Raw genomic sequence first — 18,633 nt, 5'->3', positions numbered from 1 at the left:
CGTACGTAACTCTGAGCGTACGTAACTCTGAGCGTACGTTATTCTGAGCGTACGTTATTCTGAGCGTACGTAACTCTGAGCGTACGTAACTCTAAGCGTACGTAACTCTGAGCGTACGTAACTCTGAGCGTACGTAACTCTGAGCGTACGTTATTCTGAGCGTACGTAACTGAGCGTACGTAACTCTGAGCGTACGTAACTCTGAGCGTACGTAACTCTGAGCGTACGTAACTCTGAGCGTACGTAACTCTGAGCGTACGTAACTCTGTGCGTACGTAACTCTGAGCGTACGTTATTCTGAGCGTACGTTATTCTGAGCGTACGTTATTCTGAGCGTACGTAACTGAGCGTACGTAATTCTGAGCGTACGTAACTCTGAGCGTACGTTATTCTGAGCGTACGTAACTCTGAGCGTACGTAACTCTGAGCGTACGTAACTCTGAGCGTACGTAACTGAGCGTACGTTATTCTGAGCGTACGTTATTCTGAGCGTACGTAACTCTGAGCGTACGTAACTCTGAGCGTACGTTATTCTGAGCGTACGTTATTCTGAGCGTACGTAACTCTGAGCGTACGTAACTCTGAGCGTACGTTATTCTGAGCGTACGTTATTCTGAGCGTACGTTATTCTGAGCGTACGTAACTGAGCGTACGTTATTCTGAGCGTACGTAACTCTGAGCGTACGTAACTGAGCGTACGTAACTGAGCGTACGTTATTCTGAGCGTACGTAACTCTGAGCGTACGTAACTCTGAGCGTACGTTATTCTGAGCGTACGTTATTCTGAGCGTACGTAACTCTGAGCGTACGTTATTCTGAGCGTACGTAACTCTGAGCGTACGTTATTCTGAGCGTACGTTATTCTGAGCGTACGTTATTCTGAGCGTACGTAACTCTGAGCGTACGTAACTCTGAGCGTACGTAACTCTGAGCGTACGTAACTCTGAGCGTACGTTATTCTGAGCGTACGTTATTCTGAGCGTACGTAACTCTGAGCGTACGTTATTCTGAGCGTACGTAACTCTGAGCGTACGTTATTCTGAGCGTACGTAACTCTGAGCGTACGTTATTCTGAGCGTACGTTATTCTGAGCGTACGTAACTCTGAGCGTACGTTATTCTGAGCGTACGTAACTCTGAGCGTACGTTATTCTGAGCGTACGTTATTCTGAGCGTACGTAACTGAGCGTACGTTATTCTGAGCGTACGTAACTGAGCGTACGTTATTCTGAGCGTACGTTATTCTGAGCGTACGTAACTCTGAGCGTACGTAACTCTGAGCGTACGTAACTGAGCGTACGTTATTCTGAGCGTACGTAACTGAGCGTACGTTATTCTGAGCGTACGTTATTCTGAGCGTACGTAACTCTGAGCGTACGTAACTCTGAGCGTACGTAACTCTGAACGTACGTAACTCTGAGCGTACGTTATTCTGAGCGTACGTTATTCTGAGCGTACGCAACTCTGAGCGTACGTAACTGAGCGTACGTAACTGAGCGTACGTTATTCTGAGCGTACGTAACTCTGAGCGTACGTAACTGAGCGTACGTAACTGAGCGTACGTAACTGAGCGTACGTTATTCTGAGCGTACGTAACTCTGAGCGTACGTAACTGAGCGTACGTTATTCTGAGCGTACGTAACTCTGAGCGTACGTAACTCTGAGCGTACGTTATTCTGAGCGTACGTAACTCTGAGCGTACGTAACTCTGAGCGTACGTTATTCTGAGCGTACGTAACTCTGAGCGTACGTAACTCTGAGCGTACGTAACTCTGAGCGTACGTTATTCTGAGCGTACGTAACTCTGAGTGTACGTAACTCTGAGCGTACGTAACTCTGAGCGTACGTAACTCTGAGCGTACGTTATTCTGAGCGTACGTAACTCTGAGCGTACGTTATTCTGAGCGTACGTAATTCTGAGCGTACGTTATTCTGAGCGTACGTAACTGAGCGTACGTTATTCTGAGCGTACGTAACTCTGAGCGTACGTTATTCTGAGCGTACGTTATTCTGAGCGTACGTAACTCTGAGCGTACGTAACTCTGAGCGTACGTTATTCTGAGCGTACGTTATTCTGAGCGTACGTAACTCTGAGCGTACGTTATTCTGAGCGTACGTAACTCTGAGCGTACGTTATTCTGAGCGTACGTTATTCTGAGCGTACGTAACTGAGCGTACGTAACTCTGAGCGTACGTAACTCTGAGCGTACGTAACTCTGAGCGTACGTTATTCTGAGCGTACGTAACTCTGAGCGTACGTAACTCTGAGCGTACGTAACTCTGAGCGTACGTTATTCTGAGCGTACGTTATTCTGAGCGTACGTAACTCTGAGCGTACGTAACTCTGAGCGTACGTAACTCTGAGCGTACGTAACTCTGAGCGTACGTTATTCTGAGCGTACGTTATTCTGAGCGTACGTAACTGAGCGTACGTTATTCTGAGCGTACGTTATTCTGAGCGTACGTAACTCTGAACGTACGTAACTCTGAGCGTACGTTATTCTGAGCGTACGTTATTCTGAGCGTACGTAACTCTGAGCGTACGTAACTCTGAGCGTACGTTATTCTGAGCGTACGTAACTCTGAGCGTACGTTATTCTGAGCGTACGTTATTCTGAGCGTACGTTATTCTGAGCGTACGTAACTGAGCGTACGTTATTCTGAGCGTACGTTATTCTGAGCGTACGTAACTCTGAGCGTACGTAACTCTGAGCGTACGTAACTCTGAACGTACGTTATTCTGAGCGTACGTTATTCTGAGCGTACGTAACTCTGAGCGTACGTTATTCTGAGCGTACGTAACTCTGAGCGTACGTTATTCTGAGTGTACGTTATTCTGAGTGTACGTTATTCTGAGCGTACATTATTCTGAGCGTACGTTATTCTGAGCGTACATTATTCTGAGTGTACGGAGTCCCATTTCCAGAATAGACAGAACAGGCATGTTTTGGGAGGCCTGAGTGAACTGAACCTTTAATAATTTCACCAGATGGAGGCCAAGCTGAGCCAGAAACCTGCAGGGACCAGAACCTCCTTTTCCGTCTCTATGGGAACCGACCTGAGTCTCAGGCCTTATGAAGACACAGAAACGGGTTTAAATGGAGCTCAGCGTGTCTCCCAGAGACGGTTCGTTTGCTCCACCCGTCTGCGGGGGTGTAGCTGCACATATGTGCATCTAAAAGTCAACATTTAAAACCTTCATTTCACTCAAAGCCTTCAGTCATTCAAACCCAAGTGTGCCACAGACGTCTTAATGTTGAATTTCCTGAGTCATTTCTGGTGTTGTGAGGAACAAACCGTCCACACTGTAACTTTACAGATGCATTCAGCTCGATAATTTAACTAGAACTGATAAGAAAACGCAGTCAGATCAGGTCAACGTCAGGTGAGTCAGGAAGTTACTCTCTGTGAAGAAATCAGCATCCCAGCTCAGTGAGATCTGAACCAACAGGCAGAAGATCCTCATCTCTGATATCCAACCACAAGAAAACCCAGAATACGTTTAAACTTTAGAAAACTGAAGAACTTCCTGTGTAGTTTTCATCAGTTTCCAGGCCTGGTGACTGATATAAAACAACAGGGATTCAGATCATTCCTATTATTAATTTAGAGATGAAATGTATTACGTCTGTGACGATTTCTTTCAGTAAAATGTGTGGAAATAATATTTCTAAAAGCCTCCACCATTAAAAATTACTCTTCAACCGTTTCCTTTATTTTTCTTTTCACTTTTCACCGTTTTAACTGTAAATATTTTTAACAAAATGCAGAATAAAACCTTGTTATTTTGGTCACCAGTTACAGCAACTTTATATCAAGCTGTTCTTTAGTCACATTTTTCTCTTTAATTTACTTTTATTTACATTATCCTGTGAATAAAACTCTGTTTATTTGCTTCTATCTGAACCCGATTTAAACTTCAGTAAAAAGTCAGTCAGCAGTTTTTAAAAGCTGCTGAAGGTCGATACGTTCAATTTTAATCAAAGTAGAATAAAAAAATACTTTATCAATCCTAATGCTAAATTATAATATTGGTCCATGTTCTTTCCATTTGTGTATTGTTATTGCTGCTGGCAGGAAGGACCTCCTGCATCACTCTGTTACAGCGCAGCTGAAGAAGCCTCTGACTGAACACACTTCTTTGTTTAAACACTGTTGTCTTTTAAAACCTTTGTCTCCATTTATGAAGGCTTTCCTTTGGATGTTCAGCAGCTTCTTTGCTGGTGATCCGGTTCCTTATTGTCGAAGCTCCTGGACAAATTTTACTTCAAAACGAAGGCATTTTTGTCCTCTTTCACACAAAGTCACACTCATTGAGCTCTGCCACACAGATTACTTACAAATTGCCTCTGAGCGCAGAGGTCGCCTCTCCATTTCCATTATAAAGGCCTAAAGTCGTAAAATTCAGGTGAAAAATTATTCTAAAACTGCCATAAAAAAAGAGCCACACACAGAAGCCCAATGAAAATTACACCGCTGGCTTCTGCCGTCTCTTGGGGCGCTGACGGTTCAAGAATTATTTGGATACGACTTTTACTTTTCGAACAGCGACCGTTTGTTCGAGACAGTCGAGTGCAGTCAAAATTATAGTGCGATTTTAAGAAGCCATAGTGAGCGTACATGTCAGTGACACAGACCTGCACCTGCTCCTGTTACCGGGGCAACGCCTTGTTAGCCTGCTCTGTTCTAAGACTGCTTATGAGGGCAGAGCCAAGATGGCTGCCCTGTTATAACAGCTTCATGTTATAAATCTGATCTGCGTTTCTCCTTTAAACTGATAGTGAGGGGACGTTTGAAAATACCCACAGTGCAATGGGAAAATGCATTGAAAAGCACTTACCGAGGCCATTTTGAAAATGCCATAAAAGCTATATTTTAAACTGGACCTTGATAAAAATGACTTAACTGTCTTCAGCAGACCTGTCTTCTCCATTTTGTGACTCGCAGAGGTGCAAAATTCAATGGGAAAATCGATTGAAAAGCACTTAACGAGCCTTTAATGCCAAAAACTGCCTCATAACTCAGCCATACAACAAAGACCTCATTCAAAGTTTATATGTGACAGGAGACTCTCAACTTTAAATTAACTAAAGGGTTTATTGATAGGGTGGGCAATAGATTGGCACCCATCAAAATTTCCTCAGAAATGTTCCAGTTTCTGTCAAAATGTGACCAGAACTACCCTGATCTTAATTGATGGAATAGTCAACAGAATACTCGATTACCTGAACAATCGTTTGCTGAAATGTAGCAGCGGTGAAAGATAATATGGACTGAACTCACAGCGAGCAGTGAAATGTCCCGCGTACAGATCCTCTTCTTAAAAATGATGCAACAGGATCACGTTCTGATGAAGGTTTATCCAGTTACTTAAAAACCAGGAACACACAGGTGTGGCAGTGTGGTATTCAGTACTTTTGCTCAAGGAATTAAACCAGCAACCTTCCAAATATGATGTGCCCTGGAATAAGTTGGTAAAGTTTTATTTTAACGTACAAATCTGCTTTCTTTGGAAGCTCACAGCCATATAAATGTTCCAAATAAGACTAACTTCTCTCTCTGATTTTGTTTACTATTTTATCCTTTTTAATATCATCCGTGCAGATAAATAAATGAAAAACTTTTTTGTTTGTGTTGCTTTAGAATATGACATCCTGAAGTCAGCTGTGAGTAAAGGTGCAACATCTGCACACCTGTGGACAGCACCCAGATCACACCTTTTATCTCAGAACTGTGACTCTGCTCCGTGGAAACAAACTGAACTCCTGTTTCATCAAAGGGAACCAAACTGTAGAAAAGAGGCTGATGAGTTAAGGTGGTGTCAGGTGGGCTCGGTGTATTACCTGGAAGGAGAGCTTGGCCGGTGAGCGCGGTGCGATGGGACTGAGCGTGCTCCAGAAGTGGATGGTGGAGGGAAGCGGGCTGGGAGTCAACAGGACGGGAGTCTGGAGAACACAGGGCAAGTTTATCTGTACAGTTTTCAACAACAGGGGGATTCAAAGTGCTTTACACAGAAATAAAAAGCACGATTTAAATTTTAAACACAAAAGAAAGAAATAAGAACAATAGATAAAATCAGGTGTTAAAATGTGTGAATGCAGAACTATAAAAAAAAATAAATAAGGCAAGTCCCAAAAACAATCTTGATATTAAAAATCACTTTAAATAAACACGATTTGAAACTTTATTTTACATGTTAGTTTTTCACTACCAAATGGGCCGAGTTAAAAAACTCATGAGGCATATTGGGAGAGCGTCCCAAGCTGCTTTAAAGGGGTTTCCCATGTGGGATCCAGGATTTTGGGCCCCAAAAAGACACAGGGCCCCACTTTGTTGGTGGGCTGCCTGTCACAGGACCCCCCATGGTAGCAAAAACAAGTGCACACACACACAAACACACACACACCCTTACCAGAGCGTGGGAGGTGATGACGGTCGGCGTCAGCGTGTTGGTCGCTGACCCAGGAGCCAGTAAACTGTTGACGGCAGCATTCACCTGCAGAGGGAACAGGAAGTGATGTCACAGCTCTGACAGAGGCTGTGTTCGAAACCGCATACTTCTCCTACTACTCCTACTAACTTTAACTTTTTTTAAGTTCCCGGATGCATACTAGATTCTCCGAAATGTTGGGTATGCATCATGAGGTCACTACTCATTAGAGTTCTCAACGGGTCGGCCCGAAAAACCCGACGGGACCCGCGGGTTCGGGTGGAAAATATAAGCAGATGACTCGGGTCGGTCCTCGGGCTTAATCTTGTCCGCCCAGTGAAAAAAAAAATTAAAAAAATGTATTAATCATCGCTGCTGTTTACCGTGAATCATGGTGAATTTCCCCTTGGGGATCAATTAAGTGTCTATCTATCTATCTATCTATCTATCTATCTATCTATCTATCGTAACGAGGAGTGGGAAAATCAGAAGTCTGGAAAGTGTTTGGAGCGGTGCTGGATTCTGATGGAAATTCCACAGGTTATGTGCAATGCTCAAAATGCAAGGTGCTGTTAAAATATGACAGCAAAAAAAACAGGGACGTCCAGCCTGAGCCGCAATACAGTATGCTGTGGGCATTCGGCCACCATAACATGGGAAAACTCGACCCCCGGCGTCGGGCCGGGTTCGGGTAGATAATTCATATTGATGTGTCGGGTTACATCGGGCTCGGGCTTTGAAAGCCACGGGCCGGGCCGGGCCGGGCCGGGCCGGGTCGGGTTGGAATTTTCAGGCCCATTGTGAACTCTACTACTCATACTCAAACTACCCAAGATGCAACGTAACGTGATGTCGCCGATCGTCATTTCCTGTCAAAACGGCAGTTTCAAGCTAGCTACAACGAGGGTAGGTTCACTTCCTGTTTTCAAAACAAAAGCACCAATTGTATGGTAATGGCTTTCCCTATGATAAAAGGCAACGGGTATTTTATTTTGTGAAAATAACCGGAACCGCGTTGCTCACTGCGGCTAGCTTTAGTAGCACCGAATTCGTGGGAACAAAATTGTAAACAGCCGGTATTTTGTCAGGTTTTCAACACGTTGGGGATCTAAACGACTACTTTCTCGCCTGAAAATGTTTCAAATGTTGCTAAATTTACAGAGTTTAGAGCTTAAGGGAAATCAGCTTCAGGCCGGCTGATTTCAGCTCGGGCAGGAGCGCAATGCATTGTGGGTAAACGCTCTGCATACTGTCTGATCGATGAGTATGCAGTATGCAGTATGTAGTATGCAGTATACAGTATGCAGTATGTAGTATACAGTATGTAGTATGCAGTATGCAGTATGCAGTATGTAGTATGCAGTATGCAGTTTGCAGTATGTAGTATGCAGTATGCTGTATGTAGTATGTAGTATGCAGTATGTAGTATACAGTATGTAGTATGCAGTATGTAGTATGCAGTATGCAGTATGTAGTATGCAGTATGTAGTATGCAGTATGTAGTATGCAGTATGCAGTATGTAGTATGCAGTATGCAGTATGTAGTATGCAGTATGCAGTATGTAGTATGCAGTATATAGTATGCAGTATGCAGTATGTGGTATGCAGTATGCAGTATGTGGTATGCGGTATGCGGTATGCGGTATGTAGTATGCAGTATGCAGTATGTAGTATGCAGTATGCAGTATGTAGTATGCAGTATATAGTATGCAGTATGCAGTATGTGGTATGCGGTATGCGGTATGCGGTATGTAGTATGCAGTATGCAGTATGTAGTATGCAGTATGTAGTATGCAGTATGTAGTATGTAGTATGTAGTATGCAGTATGCGGTATGTAGTATGTAGTATACAGTATGCAGTATGTAGTATGTAGTATGCAGTATGCAGTATGTAGTATGCAGTATGCAGTATGTAGTATGCAGTATATAGTATGCAGTATGCAGTATGTGGTATGCGGTATGCGGTATGCGGTATGTAGTATGCAGTATGCAGTATGTAGTATGTAGTATGCAGTATGCAGTATGTAGTATGCAGTATGCAGTATGTAGTATGCAGTATGCAGTATGTAGTATGCAGTATATAGTATGCAGTATGCAGTATGTGGTATGCGGTATGCGGTATGCGGTATGTAGTATGCAGTATGCAGTATGTAGTATGCAGTATGTAGTATGCAGTATGTAGTATGTAGTATGTAGTATGCAGTATGCGGTATGTAGTATGTAGTATACAGTATGCAGTATGTAGTATGCAGTATGTAGTATGCAGTATGTAGTATGTAGTATGCGGTATGCGGTATGCAGTATGCAGTATGCAGTATGCAGTATGTAGTATGCAGTATGTAGTATGCAGTATGTAGTAAGTAGTATGTAGTATGCAGTATGCGGTATGCGGTATGTAGTATGCGGTATGCGGTATGTAGTATGTAGTATGCAGTATGTAGTATGTAGTATGCAGTATACAGTATGCAGTATGTAGTATGCAGTATGCAGTATGCAGTATGTACTATTTAGTATTTAGTATGCAGTATGTAGTATGTAGTATGTAGTATGTAGTAGGCGGTTTCGAACACAGCCTGAGCTCAGAAAGTCAAACAGTGCACGGCTGTCTGCACACCTTATCCAGCGAGAGGCCGGGGGGCAGCGAGGGGGAGGAGGGCAGCTCCAGGCCCCGCGGCTTCTTCGGTTTGGGAGGAACGGCGTCCGAGGGCGAGGTCACGGCTGGCGAGGAGGTCGCTGGAGGAACGGAGGGATCTGACAGAGACGGAGAGACAAACAGACGAGTGTTCATCACGACCCGAGCGGAACCAGCACAGTTTCCACTTCCTGCCCGGGTCACCTGACTGAACCCACTTCCTGTTACCTGTTGGTGCGTCTCCGCCGCCCTCCTCTGGCCCCGCCCCCCCTGCTCCGGGCTGACCTTCGACCCCGGGCTCTGGGCTCTCCACCACGCTGAGGCGAGGTTCTGGTTCCCCCGACCCGCAGCCCAGCTGAGGAACCTGAGGGAGGAGCAGAGCAATAGTTTCAGACAGAGCCGGGGCGATGACATCATGCTGTGATGACATCATGCTGTGATGTCACTTCCTCTCACCTCCGCCTGCTTCACCATCTCCAGGAACTCCTCCTCCGACGGCAGGTTCTCCTCCTTGATGATGATGGGGGGCAGAGCGCGGGCGGGGGGGCCGGCCGTCATGGCCGCCACCGGCTGCTGGGGGGGCGACGGGTTGATGATGACGAACACGGGCGGGGGGTGAGGGGGGAAGGCGGCGGCGGCTCCACCGCAGTCATCCTGCTGGGCAGGAGGGCCGGCCCCCCCGACGGGTCCCAGAGGGATGAGGGAGGACGGGTCCCCGACGTTGGTGAGATAGATCTGAGGAGGCTCGTTCAGAGCGGGCCCTGAAGGGTTCTGTGGGAGGAGACGGGACGGGTCAGTTCTGAAGCCCCAAATCGTCCCACTCAGCTCCTGGGAGGTGGAGCCAGATACTAACCTGTGATTGGCTGGCAGCGTTGGCCGGGATCTGTGGGCTGAGCGCCGGAGTTGGACAGGGAGACGTCTGAGTGACGATCACCTGGAGAGCAGAGTCCACAGCGCCACCTGCTGACGAGGAGGACTTAGACTCTGGCAAGCCACACACCTGAGGAGGAGGAGGAGGAGGAGGAGGAAGATCAGGTTCAGCTCAGGTTCAGCACAGGTTCTGATCCGGATCGGACACATGATTAGAACAAGCGCTCAAGCTAACGCTAAGTTTACAGCCTAACGCTAAGTTTACAGGCTAACACTAACTTTACCGGCTAACACTAACTTTACAGCGTAACGCTAAGTTTACAGGCTAATGCTAAGTTAACAGGCTAACACTAACTTTACCGGCTAACACTAACTTTACAGCGTAACGCTAAGTTTACAGGCTAATGCTAGCTTTACATGCTAACGCTAAGTTTACAGGCTAACGATATGTTTACAGGCTAACACTAGCTTTACATGCTAACGCTAAGTTTACAGGCTAATGCTAAGTTTACAGCCTAACGCTAAGTTTACAGGCTAACACTAACTTTACATGCTAACACTAACTTTACAGGCTAACGCTAGCTTTACAGCCTAAACTAACTTTACAGCCTAACGTCGTTTGGTTCTGCGTTAAGGTGAGTCGGGTTTCACAGATAATAAATAAATAAACCAAGAAATAACCAAGAAATAAACAATAAATAAATAAACAAACAATAAAAGGAACCCCCACCGCGTTCCATAGATAATAAATAAATTAATTAATAAATAAATAAAAGGAGCCCCCACTCACCTCTCTTGGGGCGCGGTCCACCTTGGTCACCTGGTCTTGCTGCAGCAGGAGCTCTGATTTGATTGGCCGTGGGTTGGGCGCGTTCTGCAGGGACTGGATGGTGAAGGTGGAGTAGAGGCCGGACTTCATGTAGTCGTTCCTGGAGCTCCTCTGGGCGCCGCTGAGCACCGGGCGCTAAGGGTCAGAGGTCATCGGTCAGCAGAGGGGACGGTGAGTCAGAAGGTGAGTCAGTAACAACAAAGCCTACCTGGGGAAGGCCCTTTGACGGACAGGTGGAGGCCACGCCCCCGAGGCCCTTTAACTGGCTGCTGGGGTCGGCGGGGTCCCTCCTCTGGCCGTCCTCGCTGCCGCCGTCAGCCAGCGACGGGTCGGGCTGGCTCACGAACTTATACACGAACTTCTGCCCGCTCACCTTCTTGATGATGTTCTGGAAGAGAACCGGACCGGATCAATTACACAGAACCGGTTCAATCACACTGAGACAGAACCGGATCAATCACACAGAACCGGATCAATCACACAGAACCGGATCAATCACATAGAACCGGTTCAATCACACAGAACCGGACCAGATCAATCAAACTGAGACAGCACCAGCGGTAGAACCACCCCGGTAGAACCACCCCGGTAGAGCCACACCGGTAGAACCACCCCGGTAGAGCCACACCGGTAGAACCACACCGGTAGAGCCACACCGGTAGAACCACACCGGTAGAACCACACCGGTAGAACCACACTAGTAGAACCCCACCGGTAGAACCCCACCGGTAGAACCACACCGGTAGAACCACACTAGTAGAACCCCACCGGTAGAACCACACCGGTAGAACCACCCCGGTAGAGCCACACCGGTAGAACCACACCGGTAGAACCACACCGGTAGAACCACACTAGTAGAGCCACACCGGTAGAACCACACTGGTAGAACCACCCCGGTAGAACCACCCCGGTAGAACCACACCGGTAGAACCACACTAGTAGAACCACACTAGTAGAACCACACTAGTAGAATCACACCGGTAGAACCACCACACCGGTAGAACCACACTAGTAGAGCCACACCGGTAGAACCACACCGGTAGAACCACACCAGTAGAGCCACACCGGTAGAACCACACCGGTAGAACCACACCGGTAGAACCACCCCGGTAGAGCCACACTAGTAGAGCCACACCGGTAGAACCACACTAGTAGAGCCACACCGGTAGAACCACACTAGTAGAACCACACCGGTAGAGCCACACTAGTAGAACCACACCGGTAGAACCACCCCGGTAGAACCACACTAGTAGAACCACACCGGTAGAACCACCCCGGTAGAACCACCCCGGTAGAACCACACTGGTAGAACCACACCGGTAGAACCACACTAGTAGAACCACACCGGTAGAGCCACACTAGTAGAACCACACCGGTAGAACCACCCCGGTAGAACCACACTAGTAGAACCACACCGGTAGAACCACCCCGGTAGAACCACACCGGTAGAGCCACACCGGTAGAACCACCCCGGTAGAACCACACCGGTAGAACCACCCCGGTAGAACCACACCGGTAGAACCACCCCGGTAGAACCACACCGGTAGAACCACCCCGGTAGAACCACACTGGTAGAACCACCCCGGTAGAACCACCCCGGTAGAACCACACCGGTAGAACCACCCCGGTAGAACCACACTAGTAGAACCACACTAGTAGAACCACACCGGTAGAACCACACTAGTAGAACCACACCGGTAGAACCACCCCGGTAGAACCACACCGGTAGAACCACACTAGTAGAACCACACTAGTAGAATCACACCGGTAGAACCACACTAGTAGAACCACACCGGTAGAACCACCACACCGGTAGAACCACCACACCGGTAGAACCACACTAGTAGAGCCACACCGGTAGAACCACACCGGTAGAACCACACCGGTAGAACCACCCCGGTAGAACCACACCGGTAGAACCACCCCGGTAGAACCACACCAGTAGAGCCACACCGGTAGAACCACACCGGTAGAACCACACCGGTAGAACCACACCGGTAGAACCACACCGGTAGAGCCACACCGGTAGAACCACCCCGGTAGAACCACACCGGTAGAACCACACCGGTAGAACCACACCGGTAGAACCACACTAGTAGAGCCACACCGGTAGAACCACACTAGTAGAGCCACACCGGTAGAACCACACTGGTAGAACCACACCGGTAGAACCACACCAGTAGAGCCACACCGGTAGAACCACACTGGTAGAACCACCCCGGTAGAACCACCCCGGTAGAACCACACCGGTAGAACCACCCCGGTAGAACCACACCGGTTGAGCCACCCCGGTAGAGCCACACTAGTAGAACCACACCGGTAGAACCACACCGGTAGAGCCACACCGGTAGAGCCACCCCGGTAGAGCCACACCGGTAGAGCCACACCGGTAGAGCCACACCGGTAGAGCCACACCGGTAGAACCACACTAGTAGAACCACACCGGTAGAACCCACCTTGTCGTAGTAGTAGCGCAGCGCCCGGCTCAGCTTGTCGTAGTTCATGTTGGTCTTGTTCTTGCGGCGCCCCCACAGCCGCGCCACCTCCTCAGGGTCCAGCAGCTTGAACTCGCCGTCCTCGCCCGTCCAGGAGATCAGGTGGCGCTGGCGCTGGTCCTCCAGCAGGTGGAGCAGGAACTGCCACAGCGTGATGGACGGGTCCATGGCTGAAACGACACGGAGGTTCTGTTTCAGGAATATTCTTCAAATCGGTAACAGTTTAAGGTGAAAAAGGTGATTTAAACGGAACAATGTGATCCCAGAACAGGTAATAACATGAACACCTGGATCTGTCGGCAGGTTCTGATGAACACCTGACAGCCCAGACTGAGGGTCAGATTTGGACTGATGAACACCTGACAGCCCAGACTGAGGGTCAGAGTTGGACTGATGAACCCCTGACAGCCCAAACTGAGGGTCAGAGTTGGACTGATGAACCCCTGTCAGCCCAGACTGACGGTCAGAGTTGGACTGATGAACCCCTGACAGCCCAGACTGAGGGTAAGAGTTGGACTGATGAACCCCTGTCAGCCCAGACTGAGGGTCAGAGTTGGACCGATGAACCCCTGTCAGCCCAGACTGAGGGTCAGATTTGGCTGATGAACCCCTGACAGCCCAGACTGAGGGTCAGAGTTGGACTGATGAACCCCTGACAGCCCAGACTGAGGGTCAGATTTGGACTGATGAACCCCTGTCAGCCCAGACTGAGGGTCAGATTTGGACTGATGAACCCCTGACAGCCCAGACTGAGGGTCAGAGTTGGACTGATGAACCCCTGTCAGCCCAGACTGAGGGTCAGATTTGGACTGATGAACCCCTGACAGCCCAGACTGAGGGTCAGAGTTGGACTGATGAACCCCTGACAGCCCAGACTGAGGGTCAGATTTGGACTGATGAACCCCTGTCAGCCCAGACTGAGGGTCAGATTTGGACTGATGAACCCCTGTCAGCCCAGACTGAGGGTCAGATTTGGACTGATGAACCCCTGATAGCCCAGACTGAGGGTCATAGTTGGACTGATGAACCCCTGATAGCCCAGACTGAGGGTCAGAGTTGGACTGATGAACCCCTGACAGCCCAGACTGAGGGTCAGATTTGGACTGATGAACCCCTGACAGCCCAGACTGAGGGTCAGAGTTAGACTGATGAACCCCTGTCAGCCCAGACTGAGGGTCAGATTTGGACTGATGAACCCCTGTCAGCCCAGACTGAGGGTCAGATTTGGACTGATGAACCCCTGACAGCCCAGACTGAGGGTCAGAGTTAGACTGATGAACCCCTGTCAGCCCAGACTGAGGGTCAGATTTGGACTGATGAACCCCTGACAGCCCAGACTGAGGGTCATAGTTGGACTGATGAACCCCTGATAGCCCAGACTGAGGGTCAGAGTTGGACTGATGAACCCCTGATAGCCCAGACTGAGGGTCAGAGTTGGACTGATGAACCCCTGTCAGCCCAGACTGAGGGTCAGAGTTGGACTGATGAACCCCTGACAGCCCAGATTGAGGGTCAGAGTTGGACTGATGAACCCCTGACAGCCCAGACTGAGGGTCAGAGTTGGACTGATGAACACAGGTTAGCAGCATGCTGTTAGTAGCAGGTTAGCAGCAGGTTAGCAGCACGATGTTAGCAGAAGGTTAGCAGCAGGTTAGCAGCATGCTGTTAGTAGCAGGTTAGCAGCAGGTTAGCAGCACGCTGTTAGCAGAAGGTTAGCAGCAGGTTAGCAGCATGCTGTTAGTAGCAGGTTAGCAGCAGGTTAGCTGCAGGTTAGCAGCAGGTTAGCAGCACGCTGTTAGCAGCAGGTTAGCTGCATGTTAGCAGTAGGTTAGCAGCATGCGGTTAGCAGCACGCTGTTAGCAGCAGGTTAGCAGCAGGTTAGCAGCACGCTGTTAGCACCAGGTTAGCAGCATGTTAGCAGCACGCTGTTAGCAGCAGGTTAGCTGCAGGTTAGCAGCACGCGGTTAGCAGCAGGTTAGCAGCAGGTTAGCAGCAGGTTAGCTGCATGTTAGCAGCAGGTTAGCTGCAGGTTAGCAGCAGGTTAGCACCAGGTTAGCTGCATGTTAGCTGCAGGTTAGCAGCAGGTTAGCTGCATGTTAGCAGCAGGTTAGCTGCAGGTTAGCAGCAGGTTAGCAGCAGGTTAGCTGCAGGTTAGCAGCAGGTTAGCAGCAGGTTAGCTGCAGGTTAGCATCAGGTTAGCTGCAGGTTAGCAGCAGGTTAGCAGCAGGTTAGCTGCATGTTAGCTGCATGTTAGCAGCAGGTTAGCTGCAGGTTAGCAGCAGGTTAGCTGCAGGTTAGCTGCAGGTTAGCAGAGCTAACTGAGGTTTGTGGAACATGAGGTGAACACAGAGTAAAGGCGAACGCGCTCTGAGGCTGAAACAGGCTGACATTAAACACATTACAGCCAGGGAAATGAAACTCATTAGCATCCACTGACCTATTACACAACAAAGCTGTCAGACAGCCTGGAAACCATCGCCATGGTGACCGACCTTTCATCAACGGTAACCAAGGCGGGAGGACAGAAAAGGTCGAGGAGCTGCAGCTGCTGCCCTCAAACTTTACTCCAAATTTAAACATTTATAACAACTTTATATTTATAACAACTTTATATTTATAATAACTTTATATTATAATAACTTTATATTTATAATAACTTTATATTTATAACAACTTTATAATAACTTTATATTTATAATAACTTTTATATAAATTCTGATGTTTTGGGACCAACAACCACTTCCTGAACTTCTAACATCTGTTCCTGAAGGCAACGAGACTCAGGGAGCAGCTAGCTGTCACTCACCATGCCACACCCGCCCCCTGAAGCCCCGCCCCCAGCATCCAAAGCCCCGCCCCCCTCTAAAGTTTCTGTTATTTTTTCCTTTTCTGAGTTCATGAACTCAACTATGAACAAAGCTGTTCCAACTTCTGACCTTTTTCATGTTTTTCTCTCATTTTATCCACAGAAAAATCAGTGACGTGAACCTCAGGGAGAATCAGTAAAACGTCTTTAATCAGATCCTGATTCTCTGATCCGCCGTTTTGTCTCCTTCATCAGTTTACTGGAACATTTAGAACACAAACACCTTAGATAAAACACGTGTGTTATCTGGTCTTAGTGAGGGACTTTCAGCCGGTTTTAGTTTAAATTTCCACGTTGATGTTGGATTGTGCAGTTTTTTCTCTGCAGTTTCACACTTTTGCCTCAGTTAGGATGTCAACATGTCACCTTTAATAAAGAAAATAGTTTTTTTCACCTTTTGCTTTGTGAAGCAGGATTTAACGTTCCTGACAGTATTTCTGACAGCGCCGACACCTCCCATCTGTCACGAGTGGCTCATCAGCACCACAACATCCCTGCGCTGTGCGTCAGCGTCGCCATGACAACATGTTTATTCATTTATGTTTTGTTTGTAGGTGAAATGTAGGTCTGATGGAGGAGCTGAGCGCTCAGATCAGCCTGAAACAGAACCCGACTGAGGTTCCTCTGCAGAACAAACTGTGATCCGTTTTCAGTTCCTCTGACACCTGAACCTTTAAGCCTTTTACGGTTTGACTCTCGGACGGCGGCGGCTTCAGACTCCACCAACAGCGATGGCGTTTATGACGTCCAATCAGCACCTGATAGATCTGATCTGCCCGGGAACCAGGAGGGAGTTTATCACAGAACCATCCCAGGAGATGGATCAATGCTGGCAGGAAGTTAGTGAACACAAGCAAGATGAAGCAGCTGATGGACCAGAGTCATCAACATCAAGAAAAAACAGATTCATCTCTAAACTCTGAAGTTCAGGTTGGACTGGAAGGACATTTCTGGGCCGACAGGTTCTCAAACTGTTCCTGATCAAAGCAAACGGTTCATCCATTAACTCGATTACTAAAAATAGTCGATGCAAACGATCAGCTTCGATGCTTGGTTTAACTCCCACCAACATGTTCTGCTCAGCGGTCGCCCCGTTTCACACGGACACTTTTTACTGTCGCACAACGTGAACAAAACGAGGAAATACTGTACAGTGTGTCCACTGTAAAAGCCTGTTAGCTTAGCACGATAGCACAACATCAATGCTACAGCAGAAAGCAGCCAGTTCACACGCTAGAAGGAAGCTAGCAGAGAACAGAAGGAAGCTATCAGAGAACAGAAGGAAGCTAGCAGAGAACAGAAGGGAGCTAGCAGAGAACAGAAGGAAGCTAGCAGAGAACAGAAGGAAGCTAGCAGAGAACAGAAGGAAGCTAGCAGAGAACAGAAGGAAGCTAGCAGAGAACAGAAGGATGCTAGTAGGAAGCTAGCAGAGAACAGAAGGAAGCTAGAAGGAAGCTAGCAGAGAACAAAAGGAAGCTAGCAGAGAACAGAAGGAAGCTAGCAGAGAACAGAAGGAAGCTAGCAGAGAACAGAAGGATGCTAGCAGAGAACAGAAGGATGCTAGCAGAGAACAGAAGGAAGCTAGCAGAGAACAGAAGGGAGCTAGCAGAGAACAGAAGGAAGCTAACGGAGAGCAGAAGGGAGCTAGCAGAGAACAGAAGGATGCTAGCAGAGAACAGAAGGATGCTAGCAGAGAACAGAAGGATGCTAGCAGAGAACAGAAGGGAGCTAGCAGAGAACAGAAGGATGCTAGCAGAGAACAGAAGGAAGCTAGCAGAGAACAGAAGGAAACTAGCAGAGAACAGAAGGATGCTAGCAGAGAACAGAAGGATGCTAGCAGAGAACAGAAGGATGCTAGCAGAGAACAGAAGAAATCTAGCAGAGAACAGAAGGATGCTAGCAGAGAACAGAAGGATGCTAGCAGAGAACAGAAGAAATCTAGCAGAGAACAGAAGGATGCTAGCAGAACAGAAGGATGCTAGCAGAGAACAGAAGGATGCTAGCAGGGAACAGAAGGAAGCTAGCAGAGAACAGAAGGAAGCTAGCAGAGAACAGAAGGAAGCTAGCAGAGAACAGAAGGAAGCTAGCAGAGAACAGAAGGAAGCTAGCAGAGAACAGAAGGAAGCTAGCAGGACGCTAGCAGAGAACAGAAGGACGCTAGTAGGATGCTAGCAGAGAACAGAAGGATTTTAACAGATGCTAACACAGCTGGATGTTAGCTAGAAAGCTAGTAGCTGCTGTTCTATAGTCCTGTTATCTGTATCAGGAGGAGGGATGTTTTGAGATAAATATGTTTTTAGTTCATGATGAATATTTTTCTCTTTTAAACAGTTTTTATTGTGAAATTATTTATCTGACAGATAATGGAGGACCTGAATAAACTTTGTGGTGCTGCAACACGTTCAGCAGCGTGGACTCAAAGATTAAAGTGAACCTCAGTTCATCAGTAAAAGCTTGTTCCAACCCAGATGATCTGCATCCAGAGAGTTTGCCTTCCAACAACCGCTTTAAG

The 18,633-nt window shown here is 47.7% G+C and overlaps 1 protein-coding gene across 2 annotated transcripts in view; it reads right to left on the bottom strand.

Moving 5' to 3' along the window:
- The window catches only part of elk1 (ETS transcription factor ELK1), a 28,270-nt gene that overhangs the window by 6,980 nt on the left and 2,657 nt on the right, over positions 1-18,633 (bottom strand). The window contains exons 2-10 of one of the 2 annotated variants that reach the window (XM_075475892.1): positions 13,217-13,425; positions 10,969-11,148; positions 10,752-10,895; positions 9,915-10,061; positions 9,518-9,832; positions 9,290-9,425; positions 9,044-9,180; positions 6,412-6,495; positions 5,843-5,944 (exon numbers count right to left, since the gene is read on the bottom strand). In XM_075475892.1, coding sequence (XP_075332007.1) covers positions 5,843-5,944; positions 6,412-6,495; positions 9,044-9,180; positions 9,290-9,425; positions 9,518-9,832; positions 9,915-10,061; positions 10,752-10,895; positions 10,969-11,148; positions 13,217-13,425 — 1,454 coding nt within the window. Of the gene's footprint in view, positions 1-5,842; positions 5,945-6,411; positions 6,496-9,043; positions 9,181-9,289; positions 9,426-9,517; positions 9,833-9,914; positions 10,062-10,721; positions 10,896-10,968; positions 11,149-13,216; positions 13,426-18,633 lie in introns of both variants that reach the window. The other variant, XM_075475891.1, reaches the window with a different exon arrangement.

Source organism: Odontesthes bonariensis, chromosome 10 (assembly GCF_027942865.1).
Source record: "Odontesthes bonariensis isolate fOdoBon6 chromosome 10, fOdoBon6.hap1, whole genome shotgun sequence".
Lineage (NCBI taxonomy): Eukaryota > Metazoa > Chordata > Actinopteri > Atheriniformes > Atherinopsidae > Odontesthes > Odontesthes bonariensis.
The sequence above is the reverse complement of the archived record's forward strand: the minus strand, read 5'-3'. Positions and strand labels throughout refer to the sequence as shown.